At 42.2% G+C, this 27,996-nt stretch overlaps 1 protein-coding gene across 1 annotated transcript in view; it reads left to right on the top strand.

Annotated features, from left to right (window-relative positions):
* LOC139381347 (gamma-aminobutyric acid receptor subunit pi-like) overlaps positions 1–27,996 on the top strand; it is a 91,906-nt gene that overhangs the window by 58,310 nt on the left and 5,600 nt on the right. Inside the window, exons 3-6 of the mRNA XM_071124804.1 lie at positions 19,721–19,833; positions 22,067–22,134; positions 22,638–22,855; positions 24,592–24,674. Coding sequence (XP_070980905.1) covers positions 19,721–19,833; positions 22,067–22,134; positions 22,638–22,855; positions 24,592–24,674 — 482 coding nt within the window. The remainder of the gene's footprint in view (positions 1–19,720; positions 19,834–22,066; positions 22,135–22,637; positions 22,856–24,591; positions 24,675–27,996) is intronic.

Below are 27,996 nucleotides of genomic sequence, written 5' to 3'. Positions count from 1 at the left end.
AATTCGTCCTGTGACCCTGACCCATTACTCTTCAGTTCCCTATTACAGAAAAACAACTATTTCCATTAATCATTAATTCCCTCTTGACCTTAAGTCCTCTGCGTTGTGTATTTATCTGAAAATATTCGTACACTACTGAATGCAAGTACAACACACAAAAACAAAAAGTGAAATGCAATAACAAGGAGGTGCGTTGGAAATAGGCAACTTTATAGCAACCTTGTTTTGCTAAATTCCCCTGACTGTAATAAAGCTACCTTGTTTCTATAGTTGCCGCCGGTAAAGGGTATCCTGGTGTAAAGTATAGACTTTTAGAGTTACCACCCGCAATGGGTTTCCTGGGTAAACTTGTCATCTCTTAAACTTGTAGGCCTTTTGTTACAGTTACCACCTGCTATGGGTTTCATTAGGTAAAATGCAACATTCATGAATACACATTAAAAAAACAGGCCTTGAATCTTGAGCCTTGTTACAGTCTATCACCCTTAACAGGTTAGATGAGATATAGTGTAATGTGTAACAATCCAAGACCCACGAAGGGTTAGCTGAGGTATAGTTGATCAGTTAACAGACATGAATGATGCAACCTTGAATTGTGTGGAGTTTCCTCCCTCTAAAGTTTCAACTTAACGGTTTCCACCTTAACAACTTATCTTGCATTTCCATCTTCATTCCCCTACACAACATTCACACCCAGCAGCGTCCACCAGTCACATGCACACATATCACTACATACCACAGGAGGTTGGTGGCATCTTAATTGGGGAGGAGAGGCTCCTGGTAATGGCTGGAGCGAAATTAGTGAAATGGTATCAAATACATCAGACACATGGTTTGATGCCATTCATTCGCTCCGATCCAGACATTATTATAAGACGTCCTCCCCTCGGGAGCCTCGACTGCTACATACTCAACAACAGAACTACATACACTATATATACTATATATATACTTTACACCTGTCAGCCCGTTGCTAACAGATGTATAAAATCGAGCACACAGCCATGCAATCTCCATAGAAACCAATTTACAGTAGATTGGACTTACTGAAGAGCTCAGAGACTCAACATGGCTCTGCCATAAGCCTGAGATCACTATGCGCAATGCCAAGCGTCGGCTGGAGTGGTGTAAAGCTTGTCGCCATTGGACTCTGGAGCAGTGGAAACGCGTTCTCTGGAGTGATGAATTACGCTTCACCATCTGTCAGTCCGATGGACGAATCTGGGTTTGGCGGATGCATAGTGCCAACTGTAAAGTTTGGTGGAGGAGGAAAAATGGTCTGGGGTTGTTTTTCATGGTTCAGGCTTGGCTCCTTAGTTCCAGTGAAGGGAAATCTTAATGCTAGAGAATACAATGACATTCTAGACAATTCTGTGGTTCCAACTTTGTGGCAACAATTTGGGGAAGGTCCTTTCCTGCTTCATCATGCCAATGCCCCCCATGCACAAAACGAGGTCCATACAGAAATGGTTTGTCGAGATCGGTGTGGAAGAATTTGACTGGCCTGCACTAAGCCCTGACCTCAACTCCATCGAACACCTTTGGAATAAATTGGAACGTCGACTGCAAGCCAGGCCTAATCGCCCAACATCAGTGCCCAACCTCACTAATGCTCTTGTGGCAAGTCCCCGCCGCAATGTTCCAACATCTAGTGGAAAGCCTTCCCAGAAGGGTGGAGGCTGTTATAGCATCAAAGGGGGGACCAACTCCATAATAATGCCCATGATTTTGGAATGAGATGTTCGATGAGCAGGTGTCCACATACTTTTGGTGATGTAGTGTATTTAGGTCAGAGGCATTGTGCTGTAATGTGCTGTTTTATTCGTTGTTGTTTTTTGAAGTGAATTTAGCTGCTTGCATAAGTGATTTGAGATGGCAGGGAATTCCATGCTCTATACAGTATATTACTGTGCGTTGCCTTGAATTAGTTTTTTGGCTTTAGGGACTGCGAAGAGACTTCTGGTTGCACGTCTCAGTGTTTTCCTTTAGCGCCGGCTGTCGGCTAATGAGCTGTTTACAGACTCATTTTCAGCCGGCTACATTTTCCACTTCATATTATCTAGACTACTTTTCATTTAAAAGTCTTGCTCCTCCGTCGAGCTCTCTCCCACTAGAAGGAACGATATGCATCTTCTAGCGATCTATTGACAGGATAGGCACCTGTCAGTCACAAAGTGAGCTATGACAGGGAAATGCAGCAGAGAGGAAGAGGCGAGCGAGAGGTTTCACTCTCGCCAAAATATGTAAATTTGTTTGTACAGGCAAATTTTGGATTTAAGCTTAATTTTGCCTTCCCGCCTTTGGGACAATGACTATCATTGTTAGGCCGGAGACATAAGCACCCCTTCATTACATACAGATCTCTGGTTGCAGTCAAATTTCTTTACATGGAGGAGCGGTAGAAAGCATGATGCTCCTGAATTTGCACATCCCATGTAATGTAAATAGTAACGATGTGTCGAAATCCTTGACTTAGCCTAATTATTGTTTTCTGACACGTTCATTTATTTTATTTTGTCTGTTTCACATAGCCAGCCATGCAGAGTCATGGTGCATAATAGGCGATTTACTGTGCGTTGATTGACAACTGAACAGCTAGTGTTGACTAGTTTATAAAAGGTGTCGAGCTGACATAATAAAATCAATCTCCTATATCCTTTTTTCATTCATAAATCATGTAACGTGGTTATATGTCCATGGTATCGCATCGGGACAAATACACCAAAAGATTTCCTAGGTTGCTGGATGCCGGGGCTTGCCAGACAGTGATGCTAAAGTGAGTGACTCTTGTCTCGTCAGTCAGTGTAGCATGCCGAATCGCATCGGTGAGAGAGCTGTTCATTTGGCTCCCTAATTTGCATAGGCTACCTAGGCTTTTTGCCGATTATCTGCAGATAAATTATGAAAACATTTGATGAAGATGGTGAATCATCACTGGAGGAACAATAGGTAGTGGAGAGCCTCATTCTAGTCCAAAGATGATAATTACGCTCCTAACGGAATCCAGGCATTAAAACAGAATTCAACAATATTCAAAAATGTATTGACCTTAGTAGGTAATCAACTAAATGTCTTGAAAATGAATTAATTTTCCAAAGTTTATTATAAGATGTGAACAGAAAGCATCAGTGATTCATATTTCCTGTAACTTTCTGAAGAGACAACTAGAATGCCCCTGTCTGTGTGTGCAGTGTGGCCGCTGTTAGCAATGATGCTAATGAAAAAAGTGTTGTTGTAGATGGAAAAGTTTTCCCAAAAACCTTCTCAATTAAATGTTAACTACAAAGTAACCTAAGCTTATCTGACGGAATGATAAAATTATTATTTTCATCAATCCAGTGGGTATTTGTTTTGCAAATTCTAACATCACATTTGCACAACAAAACACTGCTAAACAACAGCCTCTTGCTAGGCGGTCTTGAATGCAATAGTAACTACACCTAAAAATCCACATTTCTCACATTTTTCCCAGACCTCAAAAGTGGTCTCCTGATGTGGTTTAAAGGGAAACTTCGGGATTTTGTTAATGAAGCCATTTATCTACTTCCCCAGAGTCAGATGAAGTCATGGATACCATTGTTATGTCTCTGCTTGCCGTTTGAAGGAAATTGCTAACTAGCTTCAGCGCAGTTGCTATCTAGCGGTAGTGCAATAAATGTAAGTCTATGGTACCTGCTAGCTTGCTACTAGATACCATAGACTTCCAGTCATTGCGCTAACGCTAATTAGCATTGGCTCGCAAAACTTCCACTAACTTCCTTTAATACTGGAGAAATAAAAATGGTATCCATGAGTTTATCTGACTCATTGCCATAATCCCGAAGTATCGCTTTAAGCATAGAGCATAGAACATACAATATTGTCGTTTTTCTATTAAAAAAAGTTTGATTTAGAGAGCGAAAACTGCAAAAAACATGGAAAAACGGAAACCTGGAAAAGCAAAACCTTTATTTTTCAAGATATTATGGGCTATTTAATTCATATTTCTGCTTTAATAAAATACATAATTTGAAGAACAAACACCATTGCGGTAAAACTGTATAATACTTTAATCTCAAGAGAACACAGTTTAAATGTTAGGAAGGTTTAATGTTCTCTTACTTAGATAACATTTCTGATCATGTACAGTGGTTCTTCCTGTACAAGTTGCGTCATACTGTTCAACCCCGACAACGCTGTGCCATACTGTTCAACCCAGATGACGCTGTGCCAATTGTGCACCGCCCCATGGCACTCCCGATCACGGCCGGATGCGATACAGCCTGGATTCAAACCAGGGACTGTAATGATGCCTCTTGCACTGAGGTGCAGTGCCTTTGACCACTGCGCCTCCCGGGAGCTATGACCAATATGACCCATATATATACAAGTGTTTTTTTCAGAACATTAACCATGCGTGTTCCCTTGTTTTGTACTGTTCTGTAGTTTCGACCCAATGACTCGTCTGACGAACAAAGAACTTTGCATCCTGCAGGATGTATGGATCAAAGCTGGCGAGAGTATTTTTTATCATTATTTTATTAATGAAAGCATAAAGATGTTGATGAAGAAGTCACATTTGTCTCGGGATGCATCCCAGTTAGTATTCTGTGGAACCATGCAGGTTTTTTTCGGTGCGGCCCTCGTCCAGCCCTTTGTCCACTGATCTCCACGGATGGTTGTCAGCATGGTTGTATGCTCTGCAAAAACACATTCACGTTTTTAGAACACAATTATCGATTTTATTACACAGTATGCCTACACATTGATAGGCTATATGCATGTTTTTAAGACAATGCACTGAAACCAAAATACCTTTAGATTTGGTGATCCTCTCAGCTACAGCTCATTTTCAAGTCCTCTGGTGTTTACAGTCCTAACACACTGCCACCCGGGTTTGCATTGCAAATGAGAGCATAAACTGGGTCAAGACACCAGCAGAGTAAGTAGATCTTTATGTAGTGAAATAAAGGTTAAATAAAAATAAATAAATAAAAGACCTACAACACTTACAGTATATCTACAAATATTTTTTTAATCTCTACATGTAGGTCTCCTGATTTAAACCCGATCGAACTTGTTTGGGATCAACTGATGATACAATTCTCCCTTTACCCTCCTTGGCAAGAGTCCATTGTCCTGCTAATAGTCCATAATGGTTGGATGGATTAATTACAGTAATTTACGATTATCATTCTCAGACTGGAAATGTTGTTTGCCGAGTTCACGATCTCATTTTCAAGTCATTGTTTAAAAAATAACAATATTTTGGAGATTTTTTTTTCTTTCAAATAACCGAAAGTGAGCTGTTGTAATCTGAATAAAGGGAAAAGGCCATTCTTGAACATGGGGTGAGACAATAGGCCCTTTTAGTTTTTTTCTGGGTTGCCATTCCAAATAAAATTGCTGTCAAATTTAAACAGATCGCTCTTCGCCTGACTCTCCGCCATTGCCGCCTGGCAATCAACCAAAAACACAGCATCTACTGTGGTATTCCATTTCCAGCGATGGTGAGCGATCGGCAAAGGCAATCTACTGCTGCAAAACCAGTTCGGATTTAAGTATAACATTTCTAGGATTGACGCCTTTAGTGAGAGGTCTAATGCCCTAATATTTAATAATTTCTTCCCTCCAAATTCAAATTCCAGGCTCATGTGCACCTTCATCAGATGAACCGCAACATGTCACCTAAAGCGATTTAATTCATGATTGCATAAAATTAACCAATGTCAGCCTTTAAATGATTTATTATCCAAATGTTTAAAGTGCGTGTGGGCGACGGAGAGAATGCATTTGACTGTTAGCGCTTTCAGGAGGAACGGAAAATTGCGTGTCAATTCATGAACCATGTGCCATCGAAAATCTCTTACCAACTATTTTGCAATCTATATGGCTCTCCGCCAATAATTACATTTAGAGGATTGGAGGATTCTAAATTAATATCTAAGGGGCATTTTTCGTTAGGGCAAATCTGGAAAATGACATGCGCAAGAGACGGTGGTAATATTTTTCCTTTTAGAGACTATACTACATGGCCTCTAGGTCAGGATAACCAAAACGTTTCTTTATTAAAGACTATCAGAAAGAATGTTGGCACATATTTATTTTGATCCAAAGCCATGAATGCGTGAGTCACTCATCTTTATGTAGGTGCAGAGGTTATATGACTGTGCCATCAACATGATTATTTAGCAGACATCACTTGCTTATATCAGTCAACACATATATTTTAAGAATATCATGGAATATAATTGAAAATGTTAGTTTATATTGGAATAAAAACCTAGATGTAACAACAGTTTTAGTAAGAAATAAGCTACAGTCCAGTTACAGCTTCTTTTGACCAAGTAGAAACAAAAAAATAAGTATTTTTTTCAGGTGTGCGTGCAGGACAGAGGAATAGCAATTCTTACACTATTGTTCTATATTCAATCACATTCTTCATCCTCATCATTCAGTTCCTTAAAATTATATTTTGAATTATCCGTTTCTCTTTGGTTTATGTCGCCCATTCATTCTCTAGCTTTTTCAAGCAGAAATTTGCTTCCTGCAACACAAACTCAACATGCATTTTTCTATGCCTGGCCATGCTTTCCACCTGGCTACCCCTACCCCGGTCAATAGCACTGCACCCCCAACAGCAACTCGCCCAAGCCTTCCCCATTTCTCCTTCTCCCAAATCCAGTCAGCTGATGTTCTGAAAGAGCTGCAAAATCTGGACACCTACAAATCAGCCGGACTAGACAATCTGGACCCTTTCTTTCTAAAATTATCTGCCGAAATTGTTGTACCCCTATTACTAGCCTGTTCAACCTCTCTTTCGTGTCGTCTGAGATTCCCAAAGATTGGATAGCAGCTGCGGTCATCCCCCTCTTCAAAGGGGGGGACACTCTTGACCCAAACTGCTACAGACCTATATCTATCCTACCCTGCCTTTCTAAGGTTTTTGAAAGCCAAGTCAACAAACAGATTAACGACCAATTCGAATCCCACCATACCTTCTCCGCGATGCAATCTGGTTTCAGAGCTGGTCATGGGTGCACCTCAGCCACGCTCAAGGTCCTAAACGATATCTTAACCGCCATCGATAAGAAACAATACTGTGCAGTCGTATTCATTGACCTGGCCAAGGCTTTCGACTCTGTCAATCACCACGTCCTCATCGACAGACTCGATAGCCTTGGTTTCTCAAATGATTGCCTCGCCTGGTTCACCAACTACTTCTCTAATAGAGTTCAGTGTGTCAAATCGGAGGGCCTTTTGTCCGGGCCTCTGGCAGTCTCTTTGGGGGTGCCACAGGATTCAATTCTTGGACCAACTCTCTTCTCTGTATACATCAATGATGTCGTTCTTGCTTCTGGTGAGTCTCTGATCCACCTCTACGCAGACGACACCATTCTGTATACTTCTGGCCCTTCTTTGGACACTGTGTTAACAACCCTCCAGACGAGCTTCAATGCCATACAACTCTCCTTCCGTGGCCTTCAATTGTTATTCAATACAAATTAAACTAAATGCATGCTCTTCAACCGATCGCTGCCTGCACCTGACCGCCCGTCCAACATCACTACTCTGGACGGTTCTGACTTAGAATATGTGGACAACTACAAATACCTAGGTTCTGGTTAGACTGTAAACTCTCCTTCCAGACTCATATCAAACATCTCCAATCAAAAGTTAAATCTAGAATTGTCAGCAATCCACACACAATACCCCAAAATGACAGTACGAAAACAGGCTTTATAAATTATTGCAAATTTATAAAACATAAAAACAGATATACCTTATTTATTTTCGGACCCATTGCTTTAAGACTTGAAATTGAGCTCAGGTGCCTCCTGTTTCCATTGATCATCCGTGAGATGTTTCTACAACTTGATTGACAGAATGACGCATTTACCACCGACTGCCACCATCTACCACAAATGGTCGCGGCATCAGCTCAAAACTTTTCATTGAGGAACCACTGTAGCAGCAGACCAAAATAATAGGCTAAAGATGTGGCAGGTGACTCTGTAGCCACAACATTTCAAAAACTTTTGGCATGAGATCTTCTCTGAGTTTCACAGGGATATATCTCTGAACATTTACAGTGACACCTCCCCCATATTCATTTCTGTCTCTTCTATCGATGTTAAATCCATGTATTGCTACTATCATATTGTATGTTTTTATATTTAAAAAAATATATTTAAAAATATATTTAAAAAATAGATATTTAAGTTGATTGTGAGTATATGTAGATTATCCCCCCAAAAAGTCAAGCCCTATTCCCTCATTTTTTAATAAGTAGGTTGTTCCTAGCATATTCAATTTGAAAATTCAATCATACGATTTACTATTGCAGTGGATACTAGTGCAAAAAGTACATACAAATCATAGATGAATTATAAATACAAAAAAGCTGAAAATCTGAGCTTTCTAACAGTATAAGGTATTATTAGATACTGTTAATGGCCCTCTCGTGAATATATGTTTTATATGGCCATCCACTTAACATTGATGTTCAACAGGTTGCAGCTTGCCATGAGGTGTAATGGATCATAATGAACTGATATCAAAACTGTCAGGCAAAATTACATTCAATGATAATAATGACCAATGAATGACCAATTCCTAAATGTTTAACTTTTAATTGTACTGGAAAATACATTTTCCTGCAATGGTTGCTGTTACGTGGATTGAGCACTGTGTTCAAAAATGCCTGCCAAAATGGGTTAAACTCAAGTACATACATCAATGTTAATCATTAAAAACTCCAGAAGAAGTGATGTAATTCTGCACTAGACAGGGTTTGAAACACCAAAATATTGTTTTGAACCTTTTCCAGTAGTGCTCCCGGTCCTTGGCAAAGTGTTTCAAAACACTTGATTAAGTGGTATTACACCACCATGTTCAAAACATTTCGGGATGATGTGTTTCAATACTCCAGCAAAGTTAAGGTTTTGTTTCTTTCAGGTTGGTGGCAGCTCAGTTGCCACTGGTTTTGGTGTTACAAAGCACATTTTAACCCAATACCCAATAGATCTCGTGGGCATGGGCCTTTGGGCAAAAAAAGACAGTCCAAAAATAAATAATAAGGAATAAAGTTTTGAAGAGTCTGTCCTATATCTGAGATACAATATAAGAAATAAAAAACACATATTTAACCCCTTTTTTTGTTGGCACAAAACTACATCCATACTTCATTTCATTTGTATGGGTAACCTTCAGATGAGTCCCATGACACTTGCGGGGGGTCCGTAGAGTGGTCATATTAGTTAGTAGGCCAAACCGTTCTGACGCTACAAATGTTTTCGTGAGGAGAAACATTTTCAGGATGTCACCTGGTCTGACAAACAGCACTGTACCTCTGCCACTTTTCAGCACAGATGAAGGCTGACAGGCGGATGTGGTGGACTGAGACACAGCCCAAGCATAAAAACTGATATCTCTAGTTTAAACTGACGGATTTTGATGGGGATTTTTGTATTATTTTAATTAGATTGATGCAACGGTGCATCAATAGCTTACTGTGCTTACTGCAGTGACAGTAAGTGGGCATGTGTTACCCGAAATGAATAATTATCTGTGGTGAAACTAAGCTCCCGTCTCATCAAATCCTATTTCGCTCGGGTGATTTGAACATGGTCTTGAATGGGAAATCTAATTCCCACTCCCACCCCATGTGTACATACTACAGTACATGTATCCCATTCCTCTTGCTGCAGAGTGGGATCGGGATGTTGTGCCATGTGCCACAGGGATTGTTCTTACCAGAGGAGACGGAAGAAGGGGCGAGTGGGATTGCCTTGAAAAGATGGAGAGAGCATTTTTTAATGAGAGTGTGCTGCTGTGGAACGGGAGGGATGGGAAGAGGGAGAGGGGCCGTGGAGAGCGTTACTCAGTTCTCTGCAGGGGCTGTGGTGGGCTGAATTAATCTGTTGTGAAATGCGTGAGCGTTGCCTCAGCTGACGCAGGCCTCATCTCTGTGTGAACAGCAGAGGTGGGAGGAAAGGGGATGGGAGGGGAGGGATGGGACACCAAGGGGCACAGAAACAAGATCTGAAAAGGCAGATTCCCCACTGCACTGCATCACCATCCACGTAACCCCCGCACCTTCTCTACACCCACACATCTAACATCAAACCACCATTAGCTACACCAGCCACAAGGCTATACGTATGTCCCAATGTGACACTAGTCGTTGAGAACCACTTCACTTGCCTCAGGTGTGATTTGGTATTTCAAGTAAAAACGGAATTATCTGTAAACAACAGGTGTAGACTAACAGTGAAATTCTTACTTTCAGTCCATTCCCAACAATGGATAAAAAGGATAAAAAATAAATAAAAACAATACTAGAAGCAAAATGTAACATGAGGAATAAATACACAATGAGAAATGATAGCTTGCCGATACACGTAGGGTGGGTGTGTGTGTGTGTGTGTGTGTGTGTGTGTGTGTGTGTGTGTGTGTGTGTGTGTGTGTGTGTGTGTGTGTGTGTGTGTGTGTGTGTGTGTGTGTTGGGAAAAGTATCCAATTGTCATACTTGAGTAAAAGAAAAGATACCTTGATAGAATGACTCAAGTAAAAGTTAGTCACTCAGTAAAATATTACTTTAGTAAAAGCCTTAAGCATTTGGTTTTGAACATACTTAAGTATCAAAAGTACATGTAATTGCTAAAATATACTGAAGTATCAAAAGTAAAAGCATACATTTCTAATTCCTTACATTAATTCAGGTGCCAAGTAGTTGCCATGTCAAGTGGTAATGCAGCCAGTCAAGATGATCTCAATTGTGCAGCTGTACAACTTTTTGAGGATCTGAGGGCCCATGCCAAATCTTTTTAGCCTCCTGAGGGGGAAGAGGCACTGTCATGCCCTCTTCACGACTGTGTTGATGTGTTTGGACCATGATAGGTCTTTAGCAATGTGGACATCGAGGTGGCCCGCCAGGAAGTCCAGGATCCAGTTGCAGAGGGAGGTGTTCAGTCCCAGGGACCTTAGCTTAGTGATTAGTTTGGAGGGCACTATGGTGTTGAACGCTGACCTGTAGTCTTTGAACAGCATTCTCACGTACACTACCGTTCAAAATGTCGGGGTCACTTAGAAATGTCCTTCCTTTTTAAAGAAAAGCACATCTTTTTGTCCATTAAAATAACATCAAATTGATCCAAAATAGAGTGTCGACACTGTTAATGTTGTAAATGACTATTATAGCTGGTAACGACTAATTTTGTTATGGAATAGGCATACATAGGCATACAGAGGCACATTATCAGCAACCATCACTCCTGTCAGTCTATTCCTGTTCTGAGAAATGAAGCCTATTCCTTGTGAGTAATTGCCAGGAAACTGAAGATCTCGTACAACGCTGTGACTACATCACAGGGCAGCGCAAACTGGCCCTAACCAGAATAGAAAGAGGAGTGGGAGGCCCCGGTGCACAACTGAGCAAGATGAAGTACATTAGTGTCTAGTTTGAGAAAATATAGTCATTTACAACATTAACAATGTCTACACTGTATTTCTGATCAATTTGATGTTATTTGAATGGACAAAAAATGTGCTTTTCTTTCACAAAGGACATTTCTATGTTACCCCAAACTTCAGAACGGTGGTGTATGTGTTCCTTTAGTCCAAGTCAGAAAGGGCAGTGTGGAGTGCAATAGAGATTGAGTCATCTGTGGATATGTTTGGACCGTATGCAAATTGGAGTGGATCCATGGTTTCTTGGATGATGGTGTTGATGTGATTGATGAGCAGCCTTTCAAAGCATTTCATGGCTGCAGATGTGAGTGCAATGGGCGGTAGTCATTTAGACAAGTTACCTTGGTGTTCTTGTGCACAGGGACAATGGTGGTCTGCTTGAAACATGTCAGTATTACAGACACGGTCAGGGAGAGATTGAAAATGTATGTGAAGACACTTGCCAGCTGGTCAGCGCATGCTCAGAGTATGCGTCCTGATGATCTACTTTGCAGATATAAAAACAGACAATCATAATATCAGTCAAAAATATCAAATTCCCAGTTTGGTACAAAACCAATTTTATAAGAGGTTTTAAAAGCAGGTTCACCAATGCATTTCTTGGTAGTCCAAAAAATATTCCATTCAGGTTTTAGATCACAGCTGGCCTGGTACACTGTTTGCTGCCTCCATTCTGGATGCACTGTTTCAGTTTCAATGATTCAGTATTTTGGACAAAAACCGAAGACTAAGGCTGGGAATGTCAATACAATCAAACTAGCAAGAGCAACGATCACAAGTCAGTCATAACGTGACTAATATGCTAGCGTATCTATTAATGTAGAAAACTAAAAACACAGAGCCTAACATTTCCCAGCTAGCTAGCTGCTAGGAGCGCAGAATAACTGATTAATTTATGAATGCGCAAGACTCGCTGAATATGACCGAAGTCAGTAAACGTAGGCAAAAAAGTTATAGTTAGTCACGAACCCACTATATAACAGGTAAACAGCCTAACCAGCACTGCTAGAGTGAGTAAAATGGTCAGTGAGATGTTCTCTAAGTTGTGTCTGGAATTAGCTAGCTTCTGTAGCAAGCTACCCAACTTTAACTTTCGCTTGGGTTCTTGGTTAAGGACTACGGATGCATTGGTAGGTAAGCTGCAGAAGGATGAGCAGGCTATTTGTTTATCTCATAATTTATCAGTGCAATTGACCATATCTAAAGTGCATTCAGAAAGTATTCAGACCCCTTCACAAGTTACAGCATTATTCTAAAATGGATTAAAAGAAAATACTAAACTATCTTCACACAATACCCCATGATCACAAAGCGATCTAAAAACAAAGGGTTTTAGATGTAAAAAAAAAAAAAAAATGAAATAACATGTAATACCTTAATTAAATAAGTATTCAGACCCTTTGCTAAGAGACTCGAAATTGAGCTAAGGTGCGTCCTGTTTCCCATTGATAATCCTTGAGATGTTTCTACATTTTGATTTGAGTCCACCTGTGGTAAATTAAATTGATTGGACATGATTTGGAAAGACACACACCTGTCTATTTAAGGTCCCACAGTTGACAGTGCATATCAGAGCATAAACCAAGCCACGAGGTCGAAGGAATTGTCCGTATAGACAGGATTGTGCCGAGGCACAAATCTGGGGAAGGGTACCAAAAAATCTCAGCAACATTAATGATCCCCAAGAACACATTGGCCTCCATCATTCTTCAATGGAAGAAGTTTGGAACCACCAAGACTCTTCGTAGTGCTGGCTGCCAGGCCAAACTGAACAATCGGGGGAGAAGGACCTTTGGTCAGGGAGGTGACCAAGAGCCCTGACAGAGCTCTAGAGTTCCTCTGTGGAGATGGGAGAACCTTCTGGAAGGACAACCATCTCTGCAGCACTCCACCAATCAGGCCTATATGGTAGAGTGGCCAGATGGAAGCTTGGAGCTTGCCAAAAGGCACCTAAAGGACTCTCAGACCATGAGAAACAAGATTCTCAGTTCTGATGCAACCAAGATTGAACTCTTTGGCCTGAATGCCAAGCGTCAAGTGACGTCTGGTGGTAACCAGGCACCGCTCATCACCTGGCCAATACCATCCCTACGGTGAAGCATGGTGGTGGCAATGTCTTGCTGTGGGTATTTTGTTCAGCAGCAGGGCCTGGGAGACTAGTCAGGATTGAGGGAATGATGAACGGAGCCAAGTACAGAGAGATGCTTCAGGAAAACCTGCTCTAGAGCACTCAGGACCTCAGACTGGAGCGAAGGTTTACCTTCCAACAGGACAACAACCCTAAGCACACAACCAAGACAACGCCAGAGTTGCTTTGGGACAAGTCTCTGAATATCCTTGAGTGGCCCAGCCAGAGCCCGGACTTGAACCTGATTGAACATCTCTGAAAATAGTTGTGCAACGACGCTCCCCATCCAACCTGACAGATTTTGAGAGGATCTGCAGAGAATAATGGGAGAAACTCCCCAAATATAGGTGTGCCAAGCTTGTAGCGTCATACCCAAGAAGACTCAAGTCTGTAATCGCTGCCAAAGGTGCTTCAACAAATTACTGAGTAAATGGTCTGAATACTTATGTAAATGTGATATTTCAGTTTTACATTTTTATATAAAAAAGTTATAAAAATAGATGGATTAGTGCATTTTGGAAAGTATTCAGACCTGTCACACCCTGACCATAGTTTGCTTTGTATGTTCTATGTTTTGTTTGGTCAGGGTGTGATCTGAGTGGGCATTCTATGTTGGATGTCTTGTTTGTCTGTTTCTGTGTTTGGGCCTGATATGGTTCTCAATCAGAGGCAGGTGTTAGTCATTGTCTCTGATTGGGAGCCATATTTAGGTAGCCTGTTTTGTGTTGGGTTTGGTGGGTGATTGTTCCTGTCTTTGTGTTTGTTACACCAGATAGGGCTGTTTTCGGTTTTTCACGGTTCTTGTTTTGGTATATTGTTCTATTTTCATCTTGATTAAAGATGTATCAAAATAACCACGCTGCGTTTTGGTCCGCCTCTCCTTCAACAGAAGAATCCCGTGACAAGACCACCTTCACTTTTTCCACATTTTGTTACGTTACAGCCTTATTCTAAAACTGATTAAATTGTTTTTTTCCTCATCAATTTACACACAATACCCTATAATGGCAAAGCGAAAACAGGTTTTTGAATACATTTAAAACAAAATACATTTTCTAACATTTCTAAAAACCTGTTTTCGCTTTGTCATTATGGGGTATTGTGTGAAAATTGATGATGGAAAAATGTATTTAATCCATTTTAGAATAAGGCTGTAATGTAACAAAATGTAGAAAAAGAGAAGGGGTCTGAATACGTTCTATAACGTACAGTAAGTGCTCGCTTGTCAGAATTTTAAAAAAGAGTGTCATATTCTCCCTGGGGGTGTGAACAGATTTGAATACGATTTAATTTAGCTAAAATGCTGTCAGTTCCTCTTTTAAGGTCTTACTCACATCAGCTTTGGAGAGCGTGATGACACAGTCGTTCAGAACAGATGGTGCATTCACGCATGGTTCAGTGTTGCTTGCCTCGAAGCGAGCATAGAAGGCATTTAGCTCATCTGGTAGGCTCGCGTCACTGGGAAGCTCTCGGCTGGGTTTCCCTATAGTAATCCATGATAGTTTGCAAGCCCTGCCACATCCGACGAGTGTCAGAGCCGGTGTAGTAGGATTCGATCTTAGTCCTATGTTGATGCTTTGCCTGTTTGATAGTTCGTCGGAGGGCATAGCGGTATTTCTTAAGCGTCCAGATTATTGTCCCTCTATTTGAAAGAGGCAGCTCTAGCCTTTAGTTTAGTGCGGACTTTGCCTGTAATTCGTGGCTTTTGGTTGAGATATGTACATACTGTTACTGTGGGGACGATGTTATCAATGCACTTATTAATGAAGCCGGTGACTGATGTGGTAAACTCGTCAATGCCATCGGATGAATCCCAGAACATATTCTAGTCTGTGCTATTTTACAGTGGACAACATTTTTTTGTATTTTACAGATAGATAATTTTGTCTGCAGAGACTCCACTTGTATGTTTTCTGGAGGACCATCAATAATCAATAAAGGTTCCCCATGCATCACCTCAGAGAGAGAGAGAGAGAGAGAGATTCCAAAAGCCAGAGAGAGCGAGTAAGCGACCAATCTCCCCAATTCCTTGCAATTCTTTCCCTGAGGCATTCCATCCTCACTAAACACAGAGAAAGACAAGTAATAGGTTGTGACTGCTCACTCATGGCCAATGAGTGGGCCAATTAGTACATTAGGGAGTGTTGTGTGGATCCATGGTGTCTATGTCCATATATGTCCATTCAAATAATGTTGCCAGCACCATCTCTGACACTGTTGATCAAGCCATCTGATTCAGATAGGGTCCAAGGCTAGTTTGTCATTTCTCTGGTGAGTTTGGATTTTTTAGCATGCATTTTTAAGCATGTGGTCAATGCCACACTAGCCACAGTCAATACAAAAATAAACCTAATATTTTGTACATTTTGAATAGGTTTTAACCCTTTAACTGGCACACCAAGTTATAAAAGTCTGACAAATATGTTAATTTGGCCTCAGTATAGGCTATAAATTAATACTTTCTATTTGCATGACTTAAAATGTTATAAATAATGCAGTGCAAACATCTCAACCAGGCTGATGAGTTTCCTAATTAGGTAGGGTAAACAAACTTTTTAAATCATCAAAAAAATTATACCAGAATTTACATTTTGATTGCTTCAGTTACTTATAATGGAAGATAGGCCTAGTTAAATGAAGACTAATAGCAAATATGAATACAATTATTATACATTTGTTTGTCGAAATATGAATATTCAAATATATGTAAATATAGTTTGTATGCTTAGAATACAAGTAAAAGTACATACACTGAATAATATTGTAAAACATATTGAAGATAACAGGCAGACAGTAAATAATAATATGGATATGAGGATTTTTGTATTTGCACAGACTAAATACCGGTCACGGGTGCACCTCAGCCACGCTAAAGGTACTAAACGATATCATAACCACCATCGATAAAAGGCAGTACTGTGCAGCCGTCTTCATCGACCTGGCCAAGGCTTTCGACTCTGTCAATCACCATATTCTTATCGGCAGACTCAGTAGCCTCTGTTTTTCTAATGACTGCCTTGCCTGGTTCTCCAACTACTTTGCAGACAGAGTTCAGTGTGTCAAATAGGAGGGCATGTTGTCCGGTCCTCTGGCAGTCTCTATGGGGATGCCACAGGGTTCAATTCTCGGGCCGACTCTTTTCTCTGTATATATCAATGATGTAGCTCTTGCTGCGGGCGATTCCCTGATCCACCTCTACGCAGACGACACCATTCTGTATACTTCTGGCCCTTCCTTGGACACTGTGCTATCTAACCTCCAAACGAGCTTCAATGCCATACAACACTCCTTCCGTGGCCTCCAACTGCTCTTAAACGCTAGTAAAACCAAATGCATGCTTTTCAACCGTTCGCTGCCTGCACCCGCACGCCCGACTAGCATCACCACCCTGGATGGTTCCGACCTAGAATATGTGGACATCTTTAAGTACCTAGGTGTCTGGCTGGACTATAAACTCTCCTTCCAGACTCATATCAAACATCTCCAATCCAAAATCAAATCTAGAATTGGCTTTCTATTTCACAACAAAGCCTCCTTCACTCACGCCGCCAAACTTACCCTAGTATAATTGACTATCCTACCGATCCTCAACTTCGGCGATGTCATCTACAAAATGGCTTCCAATACTCTTCTCAGCAAACTGGATGCTGTTTATCACAGTGCCATCCGCTTTGTTACTAAAGCACCTTATACCACCCACCACTGCAACCTGTATGCTCTAGTCGGCCGGCCCTCGCTACATATTCGTCGCCAGACCCACTGGCTCCAGGTCATCTACAAGTCCATGCTAGGTAAAGCTCCACCTTATCTCAGTTCACTGGTCACGATGGCAACACCCACCCGTAGCACACGCTCCAGCAGGTGTATCTCACTGATCATCCCTAAAGCCAACACCTCATTTGGCCGCCTTTCCTTCCAGTTCTCTGCTGCCTGCGACTGGAACTAATTGCAAAAATCATTGAAGTTGGAGGCTTTTATCTCCCTCACCAACTTTAAACATCTGCTATCTGAGCAGCTAACCGATCGCTGCAGCTGTACATAGTCCATCGGTAAATAGCCCACCCAATTTACCTACCTCATCCCCATACTGTTTTTATTTATTTACTTTTCTGCTCTTTTGCACACCAGTATCTCTACCTGCACATGACCATCTGATCATTTATCACTCCAGTGTTAATCTGTTAAATGGTAATTATTCGCCTATCTCCTAATGCCTTTTGCACACAATGTATATTGACTATTTTTTTTTAAATGTCTACTGTGTTATTGACTTGTTTATTGTTTACTCCATGTGTAACTCTGTGTTGCAGTCTGTTCACACTGCTATGCTTTATCTTGGCCAGGTTGCAGTTGTAAATGAGAACTTGTTCTCAACTAGCCTACCTGGTTAAATAAAGGTGAAATAAAAAATAAAATAAAAAATACATCCCATAACAATACTTTTCCATTGTCCATAATAGCTTAGCGTTGACTTAATAGTATTCCTTTAATTGGCAACTCAACCGCCTGGTAGAGCATATTTTTTCAACCACAACATTTTAGTAATATAATAAATGAATATACAATTGTGTCTTATAGGTCAACAACATGTTACAACCTTGTAGTTTCCCATTTTATACACAATTTATACTGAAAATGTGTGATTTGTGTGTGTGTGTGTGTGTGTCTGTGTGTCTGTGTGTTCATGTCTGTGCATGTGGGCGCCTGTGTACGTGTGGGGTCATTCGAGGTCACGCAGATTCATAATGGAGCATTCCATTGGCAGAGCTCTGTCACGAACATGGCTTTTCTGTCCCAGGGCTGGAGAGAAGCCTGCCAGTCATACACATTCCTGGAAGGGTTTTGCAATAATCCAGTAAGTGAGACTAATCAGCATAGCAACAGTTTGATGCTCACTGAATTCTGTAAGCTAATTTGACATGGTCAGGTAATTCAAGTCTTGGGTTTTAGGAATTAATGTGAATTATCTTGACCAAATAATTTTTGAAGTCACGCTAAAGTCATTCTTATTTGAAGGGTTTCCCGTATAAAGTTGAATCCATCTGTATTCAGCATGTGTCTTTCCATTGGTAGAAATGGGAAACGGGATTTTGAATACCATAAGCTAAAGTACCTTAAAGAAGTCATGTACTAGAGTCTTTTAGAGCTAGTACAGATCTCTGTCAACTCGTGAATAGTCCAGGTCTCTCAGATAGTGTCAAATGCTACTGGCATTACAAGTCGGTGTCTGTCTGTATGCATTCATCAAGTTTCAATGTGAACTTCTGGAACTGTGGCAGTGTTGAAAAGTCTACTTCAAAACAGTGAGGAATGCTCTCTGGAGTCATTAGTAAAAGCCTTTAACCTGGCTTGAACAGAGAATTATCCCCCCCTGCTCTGAACTGAAGATGAAGACACAAAACAGTAGGAGAAAATGTACCACTGCACACGTTTATCATGCACACTCTTTGTTGTAATGACTGAGAATGAGCTGCTGTTGACTGTGAGCATACAGTAGTAAGGACACGTACATGCCTACTAGCGGTTGGAGATTAATGTATCTGCACACTCGCCCTGGTCTGCCTTCCTTCGGTGTTCCTTACATTACTAACAAAGCTCTAGGGCTTCTTCCATTCACAAGCATATTTTGGATTACAGATTATTATGCACAAATGGCAGTACTACCATGGGGGGAAGGTGCGCGAATGTGTTCTTCAGGGTTCTTCCCTGGTGAAATAATAATCTCCCTATGCCGCTAAATGCCTAACAAGAGCTATCAGTGGAACTGCATATTGGAAACTGATCTGAGCTCAGACGAGCAGAGTCAAGCGTGTAGAGGGAGAGGAGGGAGTTGAAGAATGCTGATGATGGAACGTTTCAAGTGTTCTGACCCCTGTTGGGATCAACGTAAAGCAACTAAGAACATGTCAGTTTTTTTTCTCCCTCCCTTTTCATTTCATTTCATTTTTTTTTTGAAGCCTTTCAATCGGGCTGCTTCACTTCTGCTTACCACAGCTTACGCTACTCAGGAGGTATCGACGATCTGAACTGGCAGACCAAAGAGGCAGGATAATCAGGCAAGAGCCGTTAGGTATCCACTGAAGAGGGGAGGGACGCTAAATGATTTAATTTCTTCTTTCTCTGTTATTTTCTTCTTCCCAGGATGTTAGAGAACTCACTGCTCAGTGCTGAAGTAAAGGAGGGAGAGATTCTGCCTCCCACCATTCAGAAGCTGATGAAAGGATACAACAAGTACCTCAGGCCTTTCTTTGACAGTAAGGAAAACTGCTCAAGGGAGCTCTGTGTGTGTGTGTGTTTGTTTGTCTCTCTGTGTGATTGTGTGCCTTACCATATTCCAATATTCATTTCAAGATAACCATATTTTGACAAGGCTATGCATTAAATGTCCCTGAGCCTTTACCTGCCAGATGGAAGCAATCTCATTCCACATGAATAGCACAGTATATGCATGATGAACATTTGCTAATTCTAAATACAACTAAATGCATGCTACCAACACATGAACACACCTGGTGATTTTAGTCATAGGGGTAGGCAGTTAATATCAAGAGTAAGCAGCTGGCAAATGATGCCATTTTTCTTAGCAGTCACCAATCTCATGCATACTCAGTGTGACTAATGTGGATGCTGTACGGTGGTCAACATTTCCATGCGTAGGCCTACTCAGTGTGACTTCCTAATATGGATGCCACACAGCGTAACCCTGTAAGGACAGTGCCATGATGTATTGTGGCCTTTGATCCTCTGCACTGTTTGTAGTTCTCACAAATCCCTTGTCATTGTCTCCGTCTCAGAGAATCCCTCTAAATGTGATTGTTTTGTTTGCCTGCTGTTTGATGAATAATCAATGAGACTGAACCGAATCAGAGAAAATGTAATTCACAGAGATCAGTGCACTGCTGATCCCCATGATCCCCACACAGGAGGGCAGCTCTGCACGCACGCACACACACACACACACACACACACACACACACACACACACACACATGCACAGAGTCCCCAGTGTAGGTGAACTTGGCACACGTTTATTTGGATTCCCATTAGCTGTTACAATCGCACCAGCTTCTGTTCCTGGGGTCCAGGACTACCCACGCATGCCTACATACAGAGTTACACACATGCACAACGGTTAGGTGACCTTGTTCTTGGCAAGCAAACGCAGATATACTAGAACATTGTTATACAAGAGGGGAAGAGGGGATAATTCCCAACAGTTGTCACTGATGTCGAGTATTCAGGACTAAGTTTCCCAAACATGCTCTTTTTTTGTTTTGAGGCGTTTTGAATAACACTCCTTTCATTATACTGCTTTATGATTCCTCATGGGGCTCTGAATCCTCTCTTTCTCTTGCAGTTTTTTTCTCTCTCTCTCTCTCTCTCTCCCCTCTCTCTCTCTCTCTCTCTCTCTCTCTCTCTCTCTCTCTCTCTCTCTCTCTCTCTCTCTCTCCCCCCTTTCTCTCTCTCTCTCTCTCTCTCTCTCTCTCTCTCTCCCCCTTTCTCTCTCTCTCTCTCTCTCTCTCTCCCCCCCCCTCTCTCTCTCTCTCTCTCTCTCTCCCCTCTCTCTCTCTCTCTCTCTCTCTCTCTCTCTCTCTCCCCCTCTCTCTCTCTCTCCCTCTCTCTCTCCCCCACCTCTCTCTCCCTCTCTCTCTCCCTCTCTCTATCCCTCTCTCTCTCTCTCTCTCCCTCTCTCTCTCTCTCTCTCTCTCTCTCTCTCTCTCCCCCTCTCTCTCTCTCTCTCTCCTCTCTCTCTCCCCCACCTCTCTCCCCCTCTCTCTCTCTCTCTCTCTCTCTCTCTCTCTCTCTCTCTCCCCCTCTCTCTCTCTCTCCCTGTCTCTCTCCCCCACTCTCTCTCTCTCCCCCTCTCTCTCTCTCTCTCTCTCTCTCTCTCTCTCTCTCTCTCCCCTCTCTCTCTCTCTCTCCCTCTCTCTCTCCCCCACCTCTCTCTCCCTCTCTCTCCCTCTCTCTCTCTCTCTCCCTCTCTCTCTCCCCCACCTCTCTCTCCCTCTCTCTCTCTCTCTCTCTCTCTCTCTCTCTCTCCCCCCCTTTCTCTCTCTCTCTCTCTCTCTCTCTCTCTCTCTCTCTCTCTCTCTCTCTCCCCCATTTCTCTCTCTCTCTCTCTCTCTCTCTCTCTCTCTCTCTCTCTCTCTCTCTCTCTCTCTCTCTCTCTCTCTCCCCCTTTCTCTCTCTCTCTCTCTCTCTCTCTCTCTCTCTCTCTCTCCCTCTCTCTCTCTCTCTCTCTCCCCCTCTCTCTCTCTCTCTCTCTCTCTCTCTCTCTCCCCCTCTCTCTCTCTCTCCCTCTCTCTCTCCCCCACCTCTCTCTCCCTCTCTCTCTCCCTCTCTCTATCCCTCTCTCTAATTAAATAGGCTTTATTGACATGAAAGTACAGCTCTTACATATTTTGCTCTCTCTCTCTCTTTCTGTCTGCTTCTCCCTCTCTCTCTCCCCTCCTGCCCTTTCTCTGTGTGTCTGTCTCATCTCTGTAGATGGGCCAGTGACTGTGGGCATGAGTTTGGACGTTGCCAGTATTGACACCATATCAGAGATCAACATGGTGGGACAACTTCCTGTGTCATTTATGACGCATTGTACATTGTGATACGGGGTGAAAGTAGATTTAATTTCCTCCCGGTACGGGACTTACTATGAATATTTTTATGGGCCTAATCATACAATTACATATAATCTCAATTCAATGGGATTTGTAATTTAACTTTTGAAAATGATTTCCTTTTGTTGTGGCATGACCAATCATAATGGTGTCATATGATTGTCAAATAAATCACTTCAAAAGGACTCCTTTACTAGGCCACCCACGCACATTCATTCATCCACATATTTTCATCCTCCAAACAGTAGTGAATGGAAAGAGACATCTCTAACACAAAACACCAACAAGTCTAATGACTCTCATTAGGCCAGAATTTGTGATATTAAAATACATATTACATTCCAGTATATCCAGTATGTCATGTTATGCCATCAGCGGTTAGACATGAAGATGCACTGTAATTGCAGTACAACCGTGCAATGCTGACCTTTGACATTGCTCTGTAGGACTACACGGCCACCATCTTCCTGCGTCAGCGCTGGACAGACGAGCGCCTGGTGTTTGAGGGGAACAAAAGCCTGAGTCTGGACGGCAGGCTTGTGGAGCTGCTCTGGGTACCAGACACATTCATCGTAGACTCCAAGAAGTCCTTCCTCCATGACATCACTGTGGAGAACAGGCTGATAAGGATCTTCCCCAATGGAACAGTGCTCTACGCCCTGAGGTGAGTCATCTGGAGAAACACACACACACAGGCATGCACGAATGCACAAATCCATGCATGCACACACATGGACCCCCCCCCCCCCCCACACACACACACACACACACACAGGGATCCATCAATGCAAAGAGCCTTGGACTACACTGAACAAAAATAGAAATGCAACAATTTCAAAGATTTTACTGAGTTACAGTTCATATCAGGAAATCAGTCAATTGAAATAAATAAATGAGGCTCCAATCTATGGATTTCACATGACTGGGAATACAGATATGCATCTGTTGGTCACATATACCTTAAAAAAAAGGTATGGGTGTGGATCAGAAACCAGTCAGTATCTGGTGTGATCACCATTTGCCTCATGCAGCGCAACACATCTACTTCGCCTGTGGCCTGTGGAATGTTGTCCCACTCCTCTTCAATGGATGCGAAAAGTTGGATATTGGCAGGAACTGGAACACGCTGTCGTACACGTTGATCCAGAGCATCCCAAACATGCTCAATGGGTGACATGTCTGGTGAGTATGCAGGCCATGGAAGAACTGAGACATTTTCAGCTTCCAGGAATTGTGACATGGGGCCGTGCATTATCATGTTGAAACATGAGGTAATAGCAGCAGATTGATGGCACTGCAATCGGTCTCAGGATCTTGTCACGGTATCTTTCTGCATTCAAATTACCATCAATAAAATGCAATAGAGTAGAGTAGTACTTTAAAGTATTTTTACTTAAGTACTTTACACCACTGCCCACCGGCACCATGGGGCACTCTGTTCACAACAATGACATCAGCAAACCGGCAGGTAGCCTAGTGGTTATAGCATTTGGACCAGTAAACGAAAGGTTGCTAGATGGAATCGCTGAGCTGACAAGGTAAAAATCTGTCATTCTGCCCCTGAACAAGGCAGTTAACCCACTGTTTCTAGGCCATCATTGTAAATAAGAATTTGTTCTTAACTGACTTGCCTAGTTAAATAAAAAAACGCTCCCTCACATGGCCATCTGCCCGGTACAGTGAGTATTTTCCCACTGAAGTCGGTTATGACGCCGATTTGCAATCAGGTCAAGACTATATTGAGGACGACGAGCACACAGATGAGCTTCCCTGCGATGGTTTCTGACAGTTTGTGCAGAAATGCTTCAGTTGTGCAAACCCAGAATTTCATCAGCTGTCGGGTGACTGGTCACAGACGATCCCCCAGGTGAAGAAGCCTGATGTGGAGGTCCTGGGCTGTCGGCGTGGTTACACGTGGTCAGAGGTTGTGAGGCCGGTTGGACGTACAACCAAATTCTCTAAAACGATGTTGGAGGTTGCTTATGGTAGATAAATTCATTCTTGGTAAAAAGAGAAATGCTCACTAGCAGGGATGTAAACAAATCTGTGTAGAACATTTTAAGCCTTTTTGTGCATATGGAAAACTTTGGGATGGTTCAGCTCATGAAACATGGGACCAACACGTTACATGTGTTTATATTTTTGTTCAGTGTAGATACTGTAAGTCCCTGCAGGATCACTAAATCAAAAATGGCTCAGTGTGCTCAATTAGAATTAGTAATTGGATTATCTAAAGCAGTGACTGAACAGTGCAAAGGGTTTATTTTAGGATTGAGGAGAGGGACACAAACAGCATTAGTGCCTTCAGAGGTACGCCAGAGGGAATACATGGGAAAACACTGAGATGGTTCTGCTAGGGGGAAAGAAACCTCTGTTAACCGTTTTCTCTCATATCTCCAGGATCACCACCACTGTGGCCTGCAACATGGATCTGACCAAATATCCCATGGACAAGCAAACCTGCACTCTGCAACTGGAGAGCTGTAAGATTTCCAATTCACTTCCACATCTAGGCAGCAACGTGGCTGTTTTAATAATCATTCTAATTTATTCAACTCCTATAGTGCTTTTCACCCAAGAAGGAATCGCAAAGCGCTTGAAAAGCGAAACGAACAACAATCAAAGAAAACAGCTATATGATAGAGTAGGCCTGGACTGCGAGTTTCAGCTGGAGATTAACATTTGGATTATTTCAAGCCTCCAACAGAGGGAGCAACAGTCAAGGGGGAACCACATGGCTTGAGCAGAGTGAGGAGGTCAACAGGTAAAGATGAGCAAGGCAGGCAGCACAGTTCAACTTCCATTCAAGCCATCTCCCCGCCCCCGCCGCCTGACTGCGACTTCTCTGTTGTCGTTGACTCTCTGGTCTTGTCAAAATAGACACAATCTTTATTTTTGAGCTCTCCATTCACTTAAGATAATAATGACAGCCTGCTCATAACTTCGGAGGAACCCTCCTGAGCTTGAAATCGTCACTGCCAGCTCATCTTGCATTGCAGTCAAGGAGTAAGTAGAAACAACAACAAAAAATTGTCTGGTGAATTTGAATCGAATCAAACACACTAGCTAGCTAGCCATCTAGCTGGTAGAGCTGGACGCCCGGCCAAACTGAGCAATTAGGGGAAAGGGGCCTTGGTCAGGGAGGTGACCAAGAACCCGATGGTCACTCTGACAGAGTTCTAGAGTTCCTCTGTGGAGATACTTCCAGAAGGACAACCATCTCTGCAGCACTCCATCAATAAGGCCTTTATGGTAGAGTGGCCAGATGGAAGCCACTCCTCAGTAAAATGGACATGACAGCCCTCTTGGAGTTTGCCAAAAGGCACCTAAAGACTCTGACCATGAGAAACAAGATTCTCTGGTCTGATGAAACCAAAATTGAACTAATTATTTGTCTGAATGTCAAGCTTTACGTCTGGAGGAAACCGAGCACCATCCCTACGGTGAAGCATGGTGTTGGCAGCATCATGCTGTGGGGATGTTTTTCAGCGCCAGGGACTGCGAGCCTAGTCAGTATCGAGGCAAAGATGAACGGCGCAAAGTACAGAGAAATCCTTGATGAAAACCTGCTACAGAGAGCTCAGGACCTCAGACTGGGGCAAAGGTTCACCTTCCAACAGGACAACAACCCTAAGCACACAGCCAAAACAATGCGGGAGTGACTTTGGGACAAGTCTCTGAATGTCCTTGAGTGGTCCAACCAGAGCTTGAGATGATCTGCAGAGAAGAATGGGAGAAACTCCCCAAATACAGGTGTGCCAAGCTTGTAGCGTCATACACAAGTAGACTTGAGGCTGTAATCGCTGCCAAAGGTGCCTCGACAAAGTACTGAGTAAAGGGTCTGAATACTTATGTAAATGTGATATTTCAGGTTTTTTATAAATACATTTGCTAAAATTTCTAAAAACCTGTTTTTGCTTTGTCATTATGGATTATTGTGTGTAGATTTAATTTAATCCATTTTAGAATAAGGCTGTAATGTAACAGAATGTGGGGGAAAATCAAGGGGTCTGAGTACTCTTTGAATGCAGAAGGGAGTTGTGCTTCAAATACAGCAGTTCTGTAACATCTTTAATTGAGCCTCTCATTCTCCTTAATTGCCGGCCTCAACACGTTACTGAAAGAGATGAATGGTATATTTTAAGCTCTGGACAGTCAATTCAGATTCAGAGTGTTTAGTAGTCACATGTACAGGGTTGCAGGTGTGATCGCAGGGTACAGTGAAAATATTAGCTTCTGAGCTCCAACATGCAGGACCAAGTTAAATAAAATAATGAAAATGGTCATAAAAAACAACTATAGAAATAGAAAAATAGCACTATATACATCATAACAACTGTAGCATTGATAAATAAATAAATGGCCATTAGGGTGTAGGCATAATTAAGACTTTTGAAGGGCTGTACGAGGAAATGACCATAGATGGAGCAGCATGACCATTGAGGGCGTGTGGGAACCAAGTAAAATAAACACAATAAAGCAGGTAGCTGACTAGTGGTGGGTATTCAGCAGCCTGATGGTCTGAGGGTAGAAACTATTGGCCAGACTTCCAGTTTTTGCCATGATGCTCCTGTACTGCCTGCGTCTCAGAGATTGAAAGGGCGGTGGCTTGAGTGCCTGATGGCCTTCCTGTGACACCTGGTGTTGTAGGTGTCCTGTAGAGCAGGCAGTGTGCACCCAGTGGGGCGTTAGGCTGCACGTATCACCCTCTGAAGCGCCATACGGTTTGCGGCTGTGGAGTTGCCGTACCTTGCTGTGACAGTATTCTCTCGATGGTGCTCCTGTAGAACACAATCAGCTCCTTTGTTTTACTGACGTTGAGGGAGAGTTTGTTTTGCCTGGCACCACGCCGTCAGAGTGCCTACCTCCTCCCTGTAGGCTGTCTCGTCATTGTTGGTTATCAGGCCTACTACTGTTGTGTTGTCAGCAAACTTGATGATGGAGTTGGAACTGTGTGAGGCCACGCAGTTGTGGATATGCTTGGGAATACAGGAGGGGATTGTTGGCAGATGCAAACAGGTTAACAGTTTTTGAGGGCCTGAACAAAAAAAGTGTTTTGTGATTTCGTTCATACTGGGGAACCGGTGTTCAAGTTGTGTGGTTGCAATATCAACAGACCCTTATCTCTGGTATATCTTTGCATGCATCATTCACGACTAAGTTTAAATTGCGTGAGGTGCAATGGACATAGGCTATAATGCACAATGTCTCAGGAAAGACTGCCTGGGTTGGCAATACTCAGTAGCCTATAGAAAACAGTAGGGCCAGCAGACCTAAAACTACAGGCAGTGGTGACAACATTTGCACACAAAGAAAGAGGACTTCAGGAGACCAGGGGAGTTCATCAAGTTGGATTTAATTTGATTTAGTTGACTAGCCAGACAAAATAGTGTCTGAATTTATCCTCAAGCCAACTACTTTTTCCTCATTGTTAGGTTATTTGATGTGTAATTTTTTGAAAAGGTTTATAACTAGCAGCTAAATAGCAGCTAAATACGGTATGTAGCTATAGATAGTACAATGCATAATGAAACAATCCCTAGTAAGCTAGTGTTTTGAGGGTGGACTGACTTTATTATTTGGCATTAATAGACTAGTTTTACACACAGCAACTTTCTATCCAAGCTGGGAGAGAGCATGGGGACGGCTCATGTCATGCAGGTTCAGGTAGCCTATACAGGACAGATGTTTATTAGCTGATTAGTATGCTGTTGCATCAAACATTTATTTTACAATCTGCAATGCTTGAATTTCCAACTTGAATTACTGAACATTGCCACATGCCAGCAGTCTAAAAATGGCAGC

The sequence above is a fragment of the Oncorhynchus clarkii genome, chromosome 23 (assembly GCF_045791955.1).
Source record: "Oncorhynchus clarkii lewisi isolate Uvic-CL-2024 chromosome 23, UVic_Ocla_1.0, whole genome shotgun sequence".
Taxonomy (NCBI): domain Eukaryota; kingdom Metazoa; phylum Chordata; class Actinopteri; order Salmoniformes; family Salmonidae; genus Oncorhynchus; species Oncorhynchus clarkii.
The sequence above is the reverse complement of the archived record's forward strand: the minus strand, read 5'-3'. Positions and strand labels throughout refer to the sequence as shown.